This window comes from Onychomys torridus, chromosome 16 (genome assembly GCF_903995425.1).
Source record: "Onychomys torridus chromosome 16, mOncTor1.1, whole genome shotgun sequence".
Lineage (NCBI taxonomy): Eukaryota > Metazoa > Chordata > Mammalia > Rodentia > Cricetidae > Onychomys > Onychomys torridus.
The window spans coordinates 15322612-15342799 of record NC_050458.1 but is presented as its reverse complement, the minus strand read 5'-3'; the positions used below and the strand labels follow the sequence as shown (position 1 = coordinate 15342799).

The 20188-nt window shown below is 35.7% G+C and overlaps 1 protein-coding gene across 3 annotated transcripts in view; it reads left to right on the top strand.

The window, feature by feature from the left end:
- Nucleotides 1-20188, top strand: part of Csmd3 (CUB and Sushi multiple domains 3) — a 1137155-nt gene that overhangs the window by 125085 nt on the left and 991882 nt on the right. For all 3 annotated transcript variants that reach the window (XM_036207646.1, XM_036207645.1, XM_036207647.1), the window contains exon 2: nt 342-564. In XM_036207646.1, the coding sequence (XP_036063539.1) occupies nt 342-564 (223 nt within the window). The remainder of the gene's footprint in view (nt 1-341; nt 565-20188) is intronic.

Genomic DNA, 20188 nt, shown 5'->3' with positions numbered 1-20188 from the left:
TCTGATGGAAATTGACATGTTTGGAAATTTTATTTGTTAGATCACAATAGAAAATGAACCAAATATAGTGAATGATTTTGTCAACTACTTTATGGTTATGGAATTAAATCTGATAAGTTGTCTATTTATCTAATAAATCCTATTATTTGTTATTTATATTATACATCAAATGTTACACATATATGTTGGTTAGACATTTATGGAATATACCCAATTCTGAAAATGTCATTTAAAACTTGTTGTCAATATTGGTCTTAAAGAAAACCAAGAATTTTTAAAAAATGCATATACTGGCTTTTGTTTCGTTTTCTATAACAATGGTTATTTATCTTTTGTTGCAGGATTTATTTATACATGTGGTGGAACTTTAAAAGGACTTAATGGCACCATAGAAAGCCCTGGTTTTCCATATGGATATCCAAATGGTGCGAACTGTACATGGGTAATAATAGCAGAAGAACGAAATAGAATACAAATTGTTTTTCAGTCATTTGCACTAGAAGAGGAATACGACTACTTATCCTTATATGATGGACATCCTCACCCTACAAACTTTAGGACAAGGTTAGTGTACTTTCAGTGGAACATTAGAGGTAAACAATATCATTGGAAGACTTATTTGTTTCACAGAAAATGTTTATCATGTGGTTTGTTATAATAAATTCATATTGAATAAGTAAGTACTATTCATTTGAAAGTACCCAATTTAATGATCAAATTTTCTCTGTAGGTCTGACTTCCTAATAATAGTGATTATTAGTTCTCCACAGATAAATACAGATTGAATGTAACCCTTTAAAATAGTTATGATGTTTGGGGTTTTAGCTAATTATCTCAAGGCTTCATTTATTGTGTTCATTACTTGGAGCAAAGTAAAATTATACTATAAAAGGTCTCTGTCAGACGTATGTCTCCAAAGAAATATGCAGTACTATAAAAAGAAAACACTTTAAATTCAGTATTTATATAATAGGAAAATAAATTAATTTCAGATAAATTATTTAAATAATTGAAGAAAACAACTTTTTGCACAAACAAATCTCACATTTCTGACTCTACAAATTGAAATACATACACATGCATGCACACACATATACAACATATATTTATAAATTTTATGTGTATGGATGTTTTACCTACATACATGTCTGTTTGTGCAAGCCCATTTTGTATATGCATGCCCATTTGGCAAAGACCATATAAGGGTGTCACATACCTTGGATAGAACCACAGTATGAATGATGGGAATTGAAGCCTGTACTTTTAGCAGCTGAACCACCTTTGCATCCCTGAAATTTTATAGTTCTGAAGGGGGTCAATTAAAAATGTAATTTGTTCTTTTCTTGTTAAAGTAGTGTTTTAAATTTTATTTAAAGTAGACATGTTTTTCTATTTTAGAAAAACTCATAATTTTAAATGATTTGTAACTTGAAAAAAAACAATGTCAGAAAATACATATAACATATTCTTAGACTTATAATGGTGTTTACATGTAATTTATGAAGTCAAGATTTTGTAGCATTGCTGGGCAGTGGTGGCACATGCCTTTAATCCCAGCACTCGGGAGGCAGAGCCAGGCAGATCTCTGTTAGTTTGAGGCCAGCCTGGTCTACAGAGTGAGTTGTAGGAAAGGTGCAAACCTACACAAAGAAACCCTGTCTCAAAAAACAAAACAAAACAAAAAACAAAGAGAAAAGATTTTGTAGCTTCTAATTTATAATATTCTAAGTACATAATATTGAACATTCAAGAGTATTTTCATACTTTTCTGTGTGAATTAAAAATACTTTTTAACTCTGTCACTGTTCCTAATGGTCCTTCCTTTTTTGCTTCAAAAGAAGCTCTTCAACTTCCTCCATTTTCACCAGTCTTTGAAATATTTATTCATTTGGGTTATTTTTCCTTTATTGAGAATAGATTCTTTTTTTATACAACATATCCTGATTATAATAGCCCCTCCCTCTGCTTCTCCCAGGTACTCCCCATCTACAATCTCCTCCCCTCTAGATCCACTGCCTTCCTAGCTCTCATTAGAAAAGAACAGGTTTCTAAGAGACAATCACCAAACATGACAAAATAAATTATAATAAGAAGAAGCAAAAACTGTCATATCAAAGTTGGACATGGCAACCCAACAGGAGGAAAAGACTGCCAGGAGCAGGTACAAGAGTCAGAGACCTGTTTGTTCGCACAGCCAGAATTCCTGTAGCTGTAGTATATACATAGAGAATCTGGTGCAGACCCGTGTGGGCACTGTGCTTGCTGTATCGGTTTCTCTCAGGTCATTTGCACCTTGCTTAGCTGATTCAGAAGGCCATGTTCTCCTGGTGTCCTTTATCCCCTTCTTGCTCTTACAAAATTTCTGCCTCCTCTTTCTCAGGATTCCCCAAGCTCTAAAAGAGGGGATTTGATGGAGACTTGCAATTTAGATTCTCCAATAATGTATGACTAAGGTTCTCTGCATCTTTTCCCATCTGGTACCAGAGGAAGCATCTTTGATGACTGGCAAGGCACTGATCTATGAGTATAGCAGAATATCATTAGCAATAATTCTATTTTATTTTAACCAGTAGAGGTTGGTTTTACCCTAGGTCTCTAGCTACCTAGTATCTGGTTCTTGGTTACCAAAGCAGTGTCAGGTGTTGGGTCCTTCTTATGGAGTGGGCCTTAATTCAAATCAGATATTGGGTATCCCAGTATATTATATTATTTGAGGCTAACATGAAAGGTGTTGTTTCCCTGATTTCCTTCTCAGTCTGTTTGATGTTTGTATATAGGAGGGCTCCTGATTTTTTTATTAATTTAATCTTGTATCCAGACACTTTATTGGAAGTGTTTATCAGCTATAAGAGTATTCTGATGGAATTTTAGGATCTCTTATTTACACTATATATTGTCTGCAAATAATGATACTTTTACTTCTTCCTTTACAATTTGTATCACTTGATCTCAAGTTGTCTTATTGTTCTAGCTCCAAGTTCAAGTACTTTATTAAACAGGTATGGAGAGTAAAAAACAAAAAACAAAAAAAAAAAAAACCAAAAAAAACAAAAAACTTTTCTTCTTCCTAATTTTAGTGGAATTGCTTTGAGTTTCTCTCCATTTAATTTGATATTGGGTATAGTCTTGCTGTAAATTGCCTTTATTATATTTAGGTGTGTCCGTGTATTTCTAATTCGTCCAGGGCTTTTATCATAAAGGGGTGTTTGGTATTGTCAAAGTCTTTTTCTTCATCTAATGAGATGATAACAATTTTTTCTTCTCTCAGTTTGTTTATATGGTAGATTGCGTTCATTGATTTTCATATATTGAACAATACCTACATCTCTGGGATAAATCCTATTTAACCATGGTGGATAATCTTTTATGTGTTCTTAGATTTGGCTTACAAGTATTTTATTGAGTGCTTTTGCATATATGTTCATATGGGAAATTGGTCTGTAGTTCTCTGTCTTTATTGAGTATTTTTTTCCCAGTGTTTTTAGTATCATGGTAACTGTATTCTCATAAAATCAATTTGACTATTTTCCTTCTCTTTCTCCTACATGTTTTAAAATATGTCCTTATGATTCTTTGGCTATCCTCTGTGTCTATTATGTCCCCCTCTCTGTTTCTGATTTTGTTATTTTGGATATTCTTTCTTTCTTTTAGTTAGCTTGGATAAGGGTTTGTCTTTCTTGTTGATTTTCTCAGAGAACCAATTCTTTGTTTCATGGTTTCTTTATATATTTCTTTTTGTTTCCATTTTTTTTTATTTCAGCCCTCAGTTTGATCATTTCTTCCTATCTGCTTCACTTGTTCTAGAGCTTTCAGGTATGCTGTTACTTGCTAGCACAAGATCACTTGCAGGGGTCCTACTCATTTCTCTTTGGGAGGCCTGCTACTGTGGGCTCTTGTCCCACTTCTCTGAAGAGGTGGCCTGGAACCCAGGAAAGGTTTCCCAGCCCTCCTCTTACCCAGAGATAATCAGACACAGTGGGGAGTCAAGTCAAGCAAGAACTCCTTTATTGTTAGGTAGTAAGCCTCCTTTATAGCAGAAAACCTCAGAACCCTAGGAGGGAGTAGAAGGAACAAACCAATCATTTTAAAGGTCACCCTATACTCATTTCTTTGTTTATGAGCTGTTTACACACTGACATCACCTCCTGGTCTTTGTATCTAATCTCAGCATAAATAACTTAGGCTAACTTCCTCTCAGCACCATCTTTGTAGCTCATGTATACCCCACATGCTACCACTTTTTTCCCAGGGTACTCTTGAGGAAGGATGATTGAGACATATTTAGATAGAAGGAGAGAGGGGAGAGAAACAGATAAAAACACAGGATAGCCTCTGGGGGCCTGGATGATTATCCACCAGCCCCTTCTGTCTCTTCTAAAGGTTTTTTGGTTTGTTTGTTTGTTTGTTTTTTGTTTTTGTTTTTGTTTTTGTTTTTGTTTTTGTTTTTTAAATAGGAATGTCAAGGGGTAGAACAAAAGACCTCTTCCTAGCACAGCCAAGTGCAGACCCTTTCCAACCACCTGGTAACCACACATGTGGTCAAGCAATCTTCTAATGCAGTTCTGCTGGGTAAAGCAAACTGACCCTCTCTAGGAAACCTTTGTGGGCCTTTGCAATCACTCAAATTTCTTTTATCAGTCTAGGCATGTAGTGCTATGAATGTTTCTCTGAGAACACTTTCATAGTATCCTATAAGTTTCATATGCTGCTAATTAATTTTCATTGAATTCAAGAAATTTTTCATTTTTTTTTCTTATTTCTCCCTTGGCCAATTCTCCATTCCATAGGGAGTTGTTCAGTCTCCATGAGTTTATAAGCTTTCTGTTGTTTCTGTTGTTGTTAATATCCAGGTTTAATACATGGTGGTGTGATAGGAATCTGGGAGTTATTTCAATTTTCTTGTATCTGTTGGAATTTGCTTTGTGTCCCAGAATATGGACAATTTTTCAGAAAGTTCAGTGAGATTCATGGTAGAATTATATTCTTTTGGTCTTGCTGAAAAGTTCTGTGAATGTCTGTTATGTCCGACCATTGGGTTTATAATTTTGGCTAGCTCCGGTATCTTTGTTTGGTTTTTGTCTGAATAACATGTCATTATTGAGAGTATATAGATGAAATTTTCTTTGGGCTGCCAACCAGCTTCCCAGGTAAAGACACAGAGACTTATTATGAATTATGAATGCCTAGCCTTAGCTTAGGCTTGTCTCACTTGCTCTTTTAACCTAATTTAACCTGTTTCTATTCATCTACATTTTGACTCAGGGCTTTTTACCTTTCTTTTATTTTGTATATCCTACTTTCCTGCTTCTTCCCTGTCTGTCAGTCTGGCTCATAGTGTCTCCCTGTCTTCTCCTTTTCTTTCTTTCTTGAGCCTAATTCCTCCTCCTGCTTATTCTCCTTGCCCATAAGTTCCACCTATATCTCCTCTTCTACCATTCAGCTTTTTATTAGACCAATCAGAAAGCAGGTAGACAAGGAAAAACAGCAATGAATCTTTACATAATTATACAAATAAAACATATCTTTACATAGTTAAACAAATGCAACATATCTTTACATAGTTAAACAAATGCAACGTATCTTTGCATAGTTAAACAAATATTTAACAATTCCCCCTTTGTCTCTAAATTAAAAGAAATGTTTTAGCATTAACATAGTATGAATATAAACAATAAGAATAATTGTCAAATAAGAATTATATTACAGTATCCAGTCCATTTGCATTTGGCAAATTCATAGAAAATACTCCATTATCTATCCAATCTTGGTAAGTCCAAACTTTTATACCTAATTCACTTTCTTTTCTAACTTGTTTACCAACCCAAAACTATCTCCTTAGGCCTCAAAACATTTTCTTCAAAAACACAATTTAAGCTTTTATGTCACTCAACATTGTAAACTTTACCCCATGATCAGTGAGATTCTTTTCTGAGTTTGGTAACAAGAAAAACTGAAACTATAACTATCTCTTCTTCAACCTTATCAGAGGTTGAGAAAGATATATTACCTGTATGAACAGGAAGTGCAGAGCAAATGACTTCCAAAACTATAGAAATGACAGAAGCAGCTGTTTGCTTGGACAGTCCTCTCTCTTTCTTGATGTTATCATATTAATAAAGGCTGTTTTCATGTGCTTCAGCTATATTAGAATATGTTGACCTGTGGACAGCTGGACTCTACAGGAGACAGATCACTCTGACTCTCATAGATTGTATTTTTGTGCTGGTGTCTAGGCATCTGGGTTTGGTATGATAATAGGTCTAGATGCTGCTTTCTGGATTTGTCTCTGTTACTTGGCTGTATTGTACCCTGGTTTGCTTCCTCTTCTAAATTTCAGAAACTGTGATGTCTGTGTGTTGCCTGCTTTCCTGGACTGTTTATCTGGTGTGTTCATAGGGAGTGCCTGCTGCTATTGGAAGCTGGGATTCTGGGATAAGTTTTGTGAAGAAATGTTGACAAAGAATCTTCCTGAACCATTGGGGATGGGGCCATAGAGGAGATGGAGATCACGGCAGGTTTCCAGCTACAGAACTGGGGATTAGACTTGAGCAATTGAATCTCAGGAGCAGTAAGAGAGGTGCAGGTCCACTTCACCCTACTTATTGCCTTGGGAGGAGTGATCCTTGGGTTAGCAGTAGAAGCCTACTGGAGTTGGGATATGGATGAAAGCAACAAGTAAGGGAGGGAGTTTAAAAGGGAATAGGTTGTTGGATCCGCAGGAGACATGCACAGGACTGAGGGAAGGCTGAAGCTGGTGTTCTGCTGCAGGACTAGGGAAGAGACTGGGGAATTGCATCTGGGGGAGTAGAGAGAAGGAAGAAGGATTGAAAGCAGCCTACCTGGTTTTCTGGAAGCCATGACCAGTGCTTTAGCATGGGGTCTACAATTTGTATTTTATATAAACCATTATACTCAATGTTCTTTCACATTTATTTGCAAAGAATTATATCATAAGGAAAATGATGCATCAAGAAGTAATGATTTTGTTATTGTGGTAGGTTTCTTGCTCAAGAGCTGTTTGGGAGTGCTCTGCACATACTGTTAACACTAAGCAACATAACAGTGAGAAATATTACCATCTCATGGAACACTTCTGACAATTTTAGAGAAAATAGATATATAAAATCTGCATAGATTTAACATCTCATTGGTACACATTTAAATAATTTCCAGCCTTAGAAGCAATTGAAGCTCATTTAGTGGTTTAATAATATTTGTTTATAAGATAAGAAGTTTATAGAACTGATTACAAGTGGAGATATATTTTTTATTTCTATCTCCTTTTCACTTCTTTGGCTCATTGAATACTTCTGATTTGTTCTTCATCTGACATGGCTAAACTCCTTCAACTGTATCATTTGAAACATATACTGTGTGGCATCTATTTTAGACAGTGTTCATTCATTGACATGGCACATGTAATTAGGATATGGATATTTATTGCTAATGATAAAAATCAAGGACAGAAACATGCATATGAGTCCGTGTGAATGAACACAAATGGGTTTGTGATGAACTATTGGTTTCTTCTTGTCATCTTAGGTTCTTTATTGATGTGAAGAGATGCCATGACTATAGCAGCTCTTATAAGGGAAAGCCTTTAATTGGGGGCTGGTGTACAGTTCACAATTTTAGTTCATTGTCATTATGGTGGGAACCATGGTAGCATACAGGCAGACATGGTGCTGGAGAGGTAGTTGGGAGTTCTGCATCCAGATTGGCAGACAACAGGAAGAGAGAGTGCCATACTGGGCCTCAAAGGCCACTTTCTTCAACAAAGCAACACCTACTCCAACAAGGCAACACCTCCTAATAGTGCCACTCCTTCGTGCCTCCCATAGAGGTCATTTTCATTCACACCATCACACTTCCCATCCAACCAATAACACGGGCTATAAGAGATACCAAAGGAAGTCTAAAATTTTCATGACAGTTCTAATATGCATAAAAGAACAAAAGCTTTTGTAGTTTTTCTACATCAGGCATGTAATGTGTGTAATTAGTGTAAATATAAAAGAAGAACTAACTTTTCAATATTATCTGATATCTTCTACAGATATACTGATGCATTATCTCTCAAGGATCGAGAGAACACAATATTGTTTTATTTCTTCTCTTTTAAAAAAGACATGTGGGCATGTATGCAGTGGCCCAACAAATCTTTCACAGTAGTTGTCCATTATCTTCACCAATTACAATCTTTCTGTCCCTTAACCCATTATGATCTCTGAGTAGTGGGGAAAGAAGGGTGATATAGATATCCTGTTTAGAGCTGAGGATTTTCTTTATTCTTTGTGGATTGACCAGTTGGGTTTTCTGTGTTAATCATCATCTACTGCAAAATAAGAAAAAAGAAAAAGCAAAGCAAAGCAAGGAAGGAAGGAAGGAAGGAAGGAAGGAAGGAAGGAAGGAAGGAAGAAAGAAAATAACTTCTTTGATGTTAAGCTTTGGGCAACTGACCACATATGTGCCTAGTCCTCATGGAGCAGCCATTCCAGGCATCTGTGATCCACTGGAAGGATGCTTGGAACTCTTAAATGCTGATCCATTTCTCCAAGCCCCTCTCTACATGTTGCTCTCTCTATGCCTTTTGAAGTAATTAAACTTATTCATATCATCATTAAAATAATTGTGGCACAAGCCTTTAACCCCAGCACTGGGGAGGCAGAGGCTGGTAGATCTCTGTGAGTTTGAGGCCAGCCTTGTCTACAGAGCAAGTTGCAAGACAGGCTCTAAAGCTACACAGAGAAACCCTGTCTGGAAAAACAAACAAACAAAAAAATGGTATAAAGAAACTTAATTCACTTTCCAAGGTAACCCTTTAAACATAGAGGGACACACAACCATCATTGAAAACCAAATTTATCTGTTTAGAATTAGATCTATGTAATTCATTCAAGGTTTATGTAGTGATGAATAAAGTAAAACCTGCTTCCTTTTCAGTAATATTTGAGTAAATGGAGGAACAAGATAATAACAAAAGTAATGTTAACCAGTCTGTAATGTATAGTAATATAAGCAGAAAGCTTATCTATTTATTCCTGGTGTTTCTTTTAGAGATGACTCTGTGCTAATGTGCATCATGTTCTGTTTTGCTTACTGAAGACATTGTCTGCATCTGTTGATCTTTATGCTTAAAGAAATGCTGTTGCTAATGTCAATGTTGAATTTAGTGAGAAAGACTGGGGGAAAAAAATTACAAGTGGCAACCCTAAGGCCCTCCAGACTGTGCTTGTGCACAAAATTAGCTGTTTGATTAGAAGTTGGAAGTGGTATTGGCAGGGTTTGACTTGTCTTTGCCTGTTCTTTTGACTCACTGTGGCCTTGCCTTTTTCTTTCTCACACAGCATCATAGTCTCTGTTAATTCATGTCCTTATGGTTCATCTGCTGTTCTTTCTTCCAAAAATTTATATTTATATTTCATTACTTTTTATGAGTTCCAAAGATTTCTTTTTTGAAATATAGCTTGCTGGAGCTATATCACAGTACTGCAGAAATCTTAATGTTCTTCTTGCCATACAGAGATGTAATCAGACTCAGAGCCACAGTTTTATGTTGCTAAGATAAGTCTCTTAATATCTTGTAGTTGGTGGTTCTTTTGACTTCCTTGTTAAGTATTGATCTATTAAACACATTTTGATGTTTGTGTGGGTTGAGGGACTTGTTGGCTGTTTTCTGTCCAGTTTGGTATTTTCATTGGTGTCCTCCTTATTCACCTCACCTTTGGGCAGTCCTATTTATGATTCTATGGATATAGCTTCTGTTATTGCTAGAAGACACAATCTGACAATAAACTCCCTAACATTCTGACTTTTTCAATCCTATTATCTATAAATTTTTCTTGAGCTTTAGATGCAAGATTATTTTATAGGCATGTCCACTATGACTGGGCTCCATGGCTCTATCCTTTGATTGGTTGTGGTTTTGGTTAGTGGTCCCTGTCTGTTGCAAAGAGAAGTTTCCTTGAGAGGGCTGAAGACTGCACTTATGTGGGGGTATAAGGACAAATGTTTATATTTTGTTAGGGTTTGTGTTTGTTTAGTAAATTAATAGTGATGACACAGTAATTCATAGTAGTATAATCTGTCTCTATCATTCTTCTGAGGCATACAGGCATCAATAAATAAAATTAATTCAAGATTTTCCATCAATAAGCACTAGTACTGGATAGGTTTTCAGGATCAGGCATGGCCTTCCATTTGTTGAGTGGGTCTTAAGTCCAACTAGGGAGCTGTTGGTTACTGGCATGTTATACATCCTATTACTGCAACCTTAGGGTTATCATGCCATGCTGGTCATTAATATGGTTCATAGGTGTCATAACTGGGTAGGACTCAAGCAATATGTTTCATATTTTTTAATTTTTCTGACTAACTTTACCCATTCATATTTATACATCTGCAAATTCATACAGTAGCATTAAGAAACATTTGTTGATAGTAGACAGTGGTTTAATGATAATAAACCAAGATGACAGTAGTCATTTTGTAGTATTATTATCAGAAAGCCTTCTGTCTTATGTATTCTATGACATATACTGTGGTCTCCTCACTCCTATTTGGGTATAGCAGATCATTTGGGTATTTGTGATGGAAAAACCAGATGCATTGTGCTTTAATCCTAAGTGGTGTTGTTTCTGTCAACATAAAAGCAACTCTATTTTCATTAAACTGGCCAGGAAAGCAAAACTTTCCCAGAAGTCCTTACAATGTTTTGTAGTCTGTGTATAATATAGAACTTCCTACATTATTCTGGCTCATGAATTCTACTCCCATAGATCATTCTTTATTCCTCTGGGATGGATGCTTCTGTCTGCCAAGGATTGCCTAGGCAAGATGTTTCCTTTTCCCATGTTTAGCATGTTCAAGCACATGTAAGTAGCTCCCATTTAGCCTGGAGATTTCTAAGAGTTTCTGACCCTTGGGCACAAGCAGTGAAAGTGATTAGAACTGTTCTGTTTGTTTATCATTGCTTCTTTGACCCTGTTGTGTGGGAGCCCACAGAGGTTTACTAGTGAGATCTGAGCCTGCTTTACCAGCAGGGCTGTGTAAGAGAGTGATTAGACCACTGGCCTTGGTACCAGCTATTTGGAAGGGTCTAGCAAGGCGGAAGTCTTTGGCCTCATCTTGTGGCATTGTTAACAAAGCCCTTCTTAATAAAGTTCTGGGTTCATGGATATTGACCCAGGTCCTCCCTAGCTATCCTATGTTTCTGTCTTTCCTCTTGTCAGCTAGTCCTATCATTCTACAAAATATTTTAATTCTCTCTCCTCCTTATAGCAACCCTTTTAAAGGTGGGAGCAGGCCTCCCACACTGTTGTATAGAATCAGAAAGCTATTTGATGAGAAAAGAGCTTTATTTCTAATCCATCCACAAAGGATGAATTGATGGAGAGCCAGTGCCAGTGACATCTGGGAAGAAATTATAAAAATGAGAGATATCTCTGTGAAAGCAATAGGCAGTGCTGAGATTCCAGCTCTACAGAATGCATATGGAAATGAGAGAACAAGATAAACAAATGTCGAAAAGCAAGTTCATAAGAGGTCTGGTGCTACCTGCCTAAAGTCTGATTTTTAATACAAAGCTGGAATTCTATCAGGGCATGTTCAGCAGAAATGGGATATAATTTGGGCTATTACCAAGAATTTGATGTGCACCACAGAGAATTTCGAGATTTTCTGGTACTCAAGTCTGTTCTAATCTAGCTTGGTCTGTGTTCCTGAGCACAGTCAAGTGGAATGAAGAGTTTATTCTTTAAAATATTGTCAGGAGAAGAAGTTCCTATTCCCTAATTTTCTCATTGGTGGGCAGGGTGATCATTACTATGTCCCACAATTAATCATACTGTTACACTAGATAATCTGAAAGGAACAACTTAGGCTATTTCATAAATAAATAGATGTCTCATTCCTATATAAACTCACTATTTATCAATACAGGGAATTTTACAAGATGAGATATCCAGCAATTATTTAGTTATGTAATTTTCTTTTTCTTTTTTCCCCTTTTAAAAAATTTATTATATCTGTGTTTTAATTTTATACATAAGCCATGGGTTCCCCCATCCTCCCCCCTCCCATCCCCACCCCTACCTTCTCCCCAGCCCCTCCCCTCCATTCCTACAAGGCCAAGACTCCCCTGGGGATTCATTTAAACCTGGTGGACTCAGTACAGACAGGTCCAGTTCCCTTCTTCCAGGCTGAGCAAAGTGTCCCTGTGTAAGCCCAAGGTTCCAAACAGCCAGCTCATGCATCAACGACAGGTCCGGGTCCCACTGCCTGTGTGCCTCCCAAACAGTTCAAGCCATTCAATTGTCTCACTTATCCAGAGGGCCTGTTCCAGCTGGGGGCTCCACAGCCTTTGGTTCACAATTCATTTGTTTCCATTTGTCTGGCTATTTGTCCCTGTGCTTTTCCAGTCTTGGTCTCAGCAATTCACGCTCCTACAGTCCCTCCTCATAGGGGAACAGGAGATCCCAGCTAGATCAAGAACAGACGGGAGAACAAGGAATAACAGACCATGGTAAATAATGACCCCATGAGAACAGGAATAGGCGGAATGCTGGAGAGGTTCCCTGAAATCCACAATAATACATCGTCTGTAGACTGCTGGCAATGGTCGAGAGAAAGCCTGATCTGACCTAGTCTGGTGATCAGATGGCCAAACATCCTAACAGTCGTGCAGATTCAGAGATCCTCCGCCAGGCCCAATGTGGAGCTCCAGGAGTCTAGTTAAGTAATTTTCAATACCACCATGCATAATTTAATCTCTTTACATTTTTGGAAATATTTTACATGAAAATGCAAATAGGTTATATTTAAAGAAAGTAGAGCATATAAATACAAAATCTTTAAGGCAATCATTATATGTGTAGTATATATATATATATATATATATATATATATATATATATATATATATATATATAACATCTTGAAATGTATATATTAATAATTTTGAGAGATTTCTCTTAATTCCTTGTAAAATGCTAAATTCTTAAGTTTAAATTTTTTTCTGAGATCTGATGACACATTAATTCATAGTGGTATAATCTGTCTCTATCATTCTTCTGAGGCATACAGGCATCAATAAATAAAATTATGTTAAAGGATACATTATTACAAAGACCACATAGTGAGAAAGACAGAGAGAAAAAGATGGAGACAGAGTGAGGAAAGAGAGATAAAGAGACAGAGGAAATGTAAATTTGGTCAAATAAAAAGATAATAATGTGCACTATTCCAGTAGTTCATAGAACAAAAGAATAATTAGTTTAAGAGATTCAATAAAGTAGTTTGAAATTATTAAGTGTATTTTTTTTGTTTTGCTTTGTTTTTTGTTTTTGTTTTTGTTTTTCAAGACAGAGTTTCTCTGTGTAGCTTTGTGCCTTTCCTGGAACTCATTCTGTAGCCCAGGCTGGCCTCGAACTCACAGTTTCAACTTGCTCTGCCTCTCAAGTGCTGGGATTAAAGGCATGCACCACTACTGCCCGGCAAGTGCATATTCTTTAAGAAGTAATGCAGATGATTCTTCATCAGCATTCACATGAAGCAACAAGTATTTAGGTGTCGAATAGATACTTTAAATTGAAAGCAAAGCATTTAATGTGAGACATAGCTAAAGAACTGGTTTGGAACACTGTAAGATAACACATTTGGAAGGAATCCTAAATAACTCCAGTTGTATAGGAAAATATTAAACTGCAAAATTAGAGATATTTACTGTAATTACCAAACATGATGAAGGTAAAGCGATCTGAAGAAGCGATCCCAAGAACAAAAGTGGAGTGTCCAAAACAAAGTAAACAACATAAAAATTATGTAATTATCAAGAAGAAATCTGGAAGGTGTATAAAATATAGTCTTGACATGCTTAATAAAAGGTTGCAGAAGTTAATTTATATCCACATAAATTTATATCCACATAAATTTATATTCACATAAAATACGATACATGGAAGTGGAAATGTTATAATTCTAATGTTTTTGGTGGTTTTTTTTTTTTATTTAGAGGTACCTGGTTTTTATTCTTTATACTTTATATTTGAGAATTTCATACAAGTATGTAATATATTCTGATCAAATCTGTCACCCATTACCCCTTCCATTCCTCTTTATCCTAACACTACATTCCTCTCAAAGTTCACCTTTCTACTTCTCTCTATCTCTCTTTCTCTGCATTCTTCCTCTTCTCTCTTTCTCCCCCTACCCTATATAAAGATACAACTCATCTTCTTAATATAAACAATTTGAGCATCCATAGAAGTTTTACTATAACCAACCCAGCTAGTCCCCATGTCTCCTTAAAAACATTGTATGGATTTCTTCACTTATATCTTTCTAACATTCACATATACTGAATGATTCAATAGAACACTTTCTTTTGTTTCTGGTCTTCTCACTGAGCAAAATTATTTTAAATTCATTCACACTACTATGTGAGTCAAGAGCTTGCTGCATTTTGTTGGTAACATTATATTCCATTATCTGTTTATTTTGTTATAAATGAACATTTGGGTTGTTTAAATTTGGGGCTCTTCTGAATAGAGATGCATGGACATTATTGAAGAAATCTTGTGTATGCATCTTCATTTGGTATTTAAAGAAAACTAATTATTTGTTCATTCAATGGGAAATTAAAAATTTAGAATTTATTAAAATATTGTCATAGGAGCTGGTCAAATGGACCAGTGTTTAAGAACAATGGCTTCTCCAGAAGACCCAAGTTCACTTCCCAATAACCATATAGTTGCTAGCAACTATCAGTAATTCCAGTTCCTGAGGATCCACCACCCTCGTCTGGCCTCTGTGGGCATTGCACAAGTGGTTCACAGACACACATGCAAGGAAAACTCCTGGACACATAAAAATAGAAATGAATAAATTAAAAAAAAACCTCTGTTATAAATAACACAGTGAGATTAACCAGACTTAAATTGTATACATCTTAATAAACTTCTATCTTTATAGTTAGAATATCCATTCTGAATATCTACAACATCACATTGGATTTTACACTTTAATTATCAAACATATCTTAAGCAATTATCTATTACCCAATACAAAACAATCCAGGATACATTCAAAACTAGAAAAAACAATTAGCTTTTGACTTTCTTTTATGACCAAGTATCATTTACCTTCATTCTATTCTTCTTTATCACCTAATATTTAGCCTTTCTTATTTTCCTTTCTACATGCTTAATTTAAAAATATTTTCTTATTTTATAAAAAGTGAAAAGACTAATATTGAAATGTTTCTACTTCACCATCATTTTGGAAAAGTTATGATTGGTCTACATCTTGGCCAACATTTGAAGTAGCTGGTCATTTTTGCAGCCTTCCCTTCATATTTTGGAGTAGATGCAAGTAGACACTTTATTCACGTTCTATTCTGAGTGTTGATTGAATTATATTCACCTTATTCTAAGTGTTGATTAAAATATTTTGCATGTTTTTAATTTTATTGATGATCATGATGTTATTGAGAAACAAGCATAGAAAAATCTCCAGTATATGTGTTTGAGAAATGTACATGATGCAAGAGTCTCATTAAATTATATGAGTAGCTTTTCCATTTCCTAACACAACTCCTCAATGAGAGACATTTTAAATTGTAACAAATATATATTTAATACCAATTTACTCTGTGAATAATTTCTGTATAGCTACATAAATATTTGTTTTTCTAAGGCTGGAAATATTCCATATTTATTTTTGTCTAAAGTTATAATATTAGAGTTCATAATTTGGTCTATAATTTGTCAGGTGTAAAGCATCTGTGCTCATTTCATTCCATTTGGCTATTAAGAAGAAGAATTAATATGACATATATTTTAAGGAATCCAAAAGCAACAATTCAATGCCTTATGTTTCCTAAGAGGTTGTTTCTGGCCCATCACAGTTAAAGTGAAAGTCCATTTTAAAAAATAACTGCTCGATCTACTGTTTTCTATAGAAAACTCTATTTCTTTCTCACTATTCTGTCAATAAACTTATTCTCCTCCCATTCTTTTTACTTTGTGATTATCCACAATCAATGCATATACTTTTTATTGAAGTAATGCAATACACTTCATTATTGCAGATGAATTCTCTTAATGCTATTTATCCTTGTACAAAAGCAAGTATTTGTGCAGAATTGTTTTTTAAGTTCAGTGACGGATACTGAGGGCCAAAGTTCACTTCCCAGCGCTAATGTTTGATGGTTTACAACTACCTGTTACTCTTGGTCTTGAGGATCCAAAGCTCTTTTCTGACCTTGACAGGCACTTGTATTGATGTTCATATATGCACAGATACACCTGCTTTTTTTAATTACAATTAAATTTAAAATTTATACAATAAAATAAATTCAATATATTTCATCACAGTTTATTATCTGTCATGTTAACTTGGTAGATCCTTGACAAATCCAAATGCATGAAAGAAAGCAGGGGCCAAGAAATGAAAGGCTAGTGATTAGAAGGCAAAGCAATGATTGTAGCTTAGGTTCCCACTTACATAACTGAGAGAACTTCCCATTTCCTTCTTCAGAAAATCACAGCAGTGCCCTGTAAATGGTCCTGAGCAGTGTTATCATTCCTTTCCTACACAATCTATCTTGTTTGCTTCCTTCTCTCCTTTGCTCCTTGAGTTTTCCACATAACCCTTTAGCCTCATGATAAAAATCTTCCTTCATTTTACCTTCTGTTCTTTTCAATGCCAACAAATCACCTCTCTCATTTCCTGTAGGTGAAATGAGGTTAGGAACACCTTCCCAATGAAACAGTATTAGAAAATATCTGAATGACTTATTAGATGATAGAAACAAATGGCCGTAAGGTATTTTATGACCACACACTCTGGCAATTTTACTCTGCTTGATGGCATTTCTTTCCATGTTCCTGTCTCTAGGCTGTCATAAAAGTTAGATTGAGAGTGATAGAACTCAGTATAATTTGCTGGCTCTGAAGATTTCCTCCTTTCAAGCTAGAACTTGTCCTTGTGTTCTGATTATCTACAATAGAAGGTCTAAGAAATGCAGAGGTTTGTCCCTCTGCCTTTTTTTGCATGTAGGCACCTGTACATATACTGCATATGCAATCTTAATAACCACTTCAGGAAAATGAACTGCAAAAATAAGCTTTTTCAATTCTTTCAAACTATTAATGATACCCAACAGCAGTAATCATTTGTTTATTATTAGCATTGTATATTCATACAGAATCCTGAAAACACAGTTGAACACAGGAGAAATCTATTCATTTTTCCTTTTAAGCAAGCTTTTAAAAGTTGTTACATTGTAGTTAGTAACCTCTTCCTCAATAGTACAGCTTGCTAAACTAAAGACTTACTGCATTGCCATTGGCCATGCAAATGAATTAAAAAAGCAGTCAATTAAAATTTTGATGCACCTTAGGCAGTTAATGACTCTTTTCTTTAGGCACCATTTTTTCTCTTTGAAAGATTCAAATTAATGATTGGATGGTTCTCAAGGACAGACAGGATTTCTGAAACTTTTTATGAACATAAAAGGCTCTTTCAAATCCAAGAAAGGCAAGGATTCAAGAATATACACAACCATTTGTTGTTGATACCAGGCATGTGGCCAAGAATAATTGAGACAGCTTTAGCTGAAAAAGTAAATGAATACATAAAACCATTAAAATTGAGGTGAAAACCGAACACAAATGACAATAAGTAAGTTCAAACACTTTGTTCCATGGATTAGGTTTATTTAATCCTTTGCTGCAAAAATGTGAGAGACTTTCTTTCCATTACTGTGCTTTCCATAAAACAGAACTGATGTTCTGAAAGGAAGCAGCATTTTCGTGGATAATTGACTAGTGATATTTCTTCTGAAAGTCATTCTTCATAAACATTCACTTTCTCCTCCATAATATGGTATGATCCAAGTAACTGTTGATTACTTCACAGGAAGTAACTTGATGTTCTTAAGATATGAATGTCTTATATAATAAAAAATTTCATATTAGTAATCTAAAACCATAAATAAGATATTAGATGAGACAGTATAGATTAACTTTGTGAATTCAGTTATGGTTGCCATTGGATGGTATTTTTTTAAAAAAGAAACAAATAATAAACAGATACTTTAACCCATTTTGTATAAATGTACATTCCATCAGGATGCCTATATCTGATTCCCATAGCTTCATTTTGTAGATTATTCCCAATATTATTATTTCAGAAATCTTTATCTTTTCTTCCGAGAAAATGCAGAATTTCTGCCAATAGATATTTGAGTTTATGTAAGTTGGTGGTTTTGTCATTAGTTAGATATATTTATATGACTTAATTATACTGTTTGGGGAACAACATGTTTGTTCTTATTATTTTCATTGTTTTGTAGTGTGTAAAACTGAACTGTTCAACTTCATTCTCAGCACAGAAGACACTCTTGAATTCAGGCAAACATGCACTCAGATGACTTTTATTGATCCCAGTTTTATATAATAATTTTATTAACTATAAAAGCTAATGCCAAGAAAATAAAAACAAAAACAAAAACAAAAAACCACTGCTCTCCCAGAGGATTGAGTTAGGTCTCAGCACCCACATTGGGTGTCACAAAACTATCTATAACTCCAACTCCAGGAGAATGTGAGACTAACTTATGGCCTCTGCAGACACCCCCATACAGAGCACACACATGCTCATAAATAAAACACACACACACATACCCATAAATAAAATGAAAACTTTCAAAGGCATAAGAAAATGAATCAGATTAGTAGACCTAGTAACCTTAGAAAATCATGACTAGTTTTAAGACAACATTAATTGAAAGGACTATTGTGTTGTTAAAATAATTATGTTCAAGACAAATATTATATGGAATAGTCACATTTGATGCATTTCACAGTCACTTTATATTGCTGTGGCAAAACAAAACAAAACTAACAAAACACATGACCACAGCGATTTATAGAACAAAGAATTTAGTTTGGGGCTTACTGCTCAGATGGTGAACCCATGATCATTGTGACAGGGAGCTTGGCAGCTGACAGGCAGATGTGGCACTGAGTTTACCTGCTGTCCACAAGCAGCAGGCAGTGAGAGCAAAGGAGAAATGACTCAAGCCCAGTGAGACACCTCCTCCAATAAGGTCTCACCTCCTAATCCTTCCCAAACAGTTTCACCAAATATTCAAATAATGAGCCTGGAGGAGGGGAGGAACATTGTTATTCAAATCAACAAATGCAATAAATATGGTATTTTTCTCTTTTTATTATTAAGAAATTTCTATTCACTTTGCCTACCAACGATGGATGGATCCCCCCTCTTCCTGCCCCTCAGACTCTCCCCCCCCCCCCCCCATTTTTACCTCCCCCAAGTCGAGATCTCTCATGGGGAGTCAACAGAGCCTAGCACACTCAGGTGAGGCAGGTCCAAGCTCCTTCTCGCTGCACCAAGGCTGGGCAAGGTGTCACCCCATAGACACTAGACTCCAAAAAGCCTGCCCATGTACCTGGGATGGATCCTGATCCCCCTGCCTTGGAGCCCCCCAATCAGTTCAAGCTAAACAACTCTCTCACATATCCAGAGGGCCTAGTCCAGTCCTATGGGGGTTCCACAGCTATTTGTACACAGTTCATGAGTTTTCACTAGTGTGGCTGGTAGTCTCTGCACGTTTTTCCATCATGATCTCCATGTCCCCTACCCACAGAATCCCTCCTCTCTCTCATCGATTGGATTCCTGGAGCTCAACCTGGTGCCTGGCCATGGATCTCTGCATCTACTTCCATCAGTAACTGCATGAAGGGTCTATGATGATAGTTAGGGTATTCACTAGATCAGTCACCAGAGTAGACCAGTCCAGGAACCCTCTCAACCATTGCCATTAGTCAAGGTGGGGTCATCCTTGTGGATTCCTGGGAACTTTCCCAGCACCCTGCCTCTTCCTATTCCCATGAAATATGTTTTTAAGAAATTGAGCCTACAGAGAAATACAACCAAATTTGTCAATGTTTATATACATGTAAATTATTGTATACTTGGCTACATTTATGGCCAACAACATTGCATTCAGAAAAGCTGAAAATGCTTCAATTTAATTTTACATGATGAATCTTAGGCAGGAGACTTGTTTATTTATGAGTTATTAGGTTTGTGTTAAAAATCACTTTCTTTAAAACATATTGATTTTGTGAAAAGTTATAACATCATTTGCAGTTAAAATTAG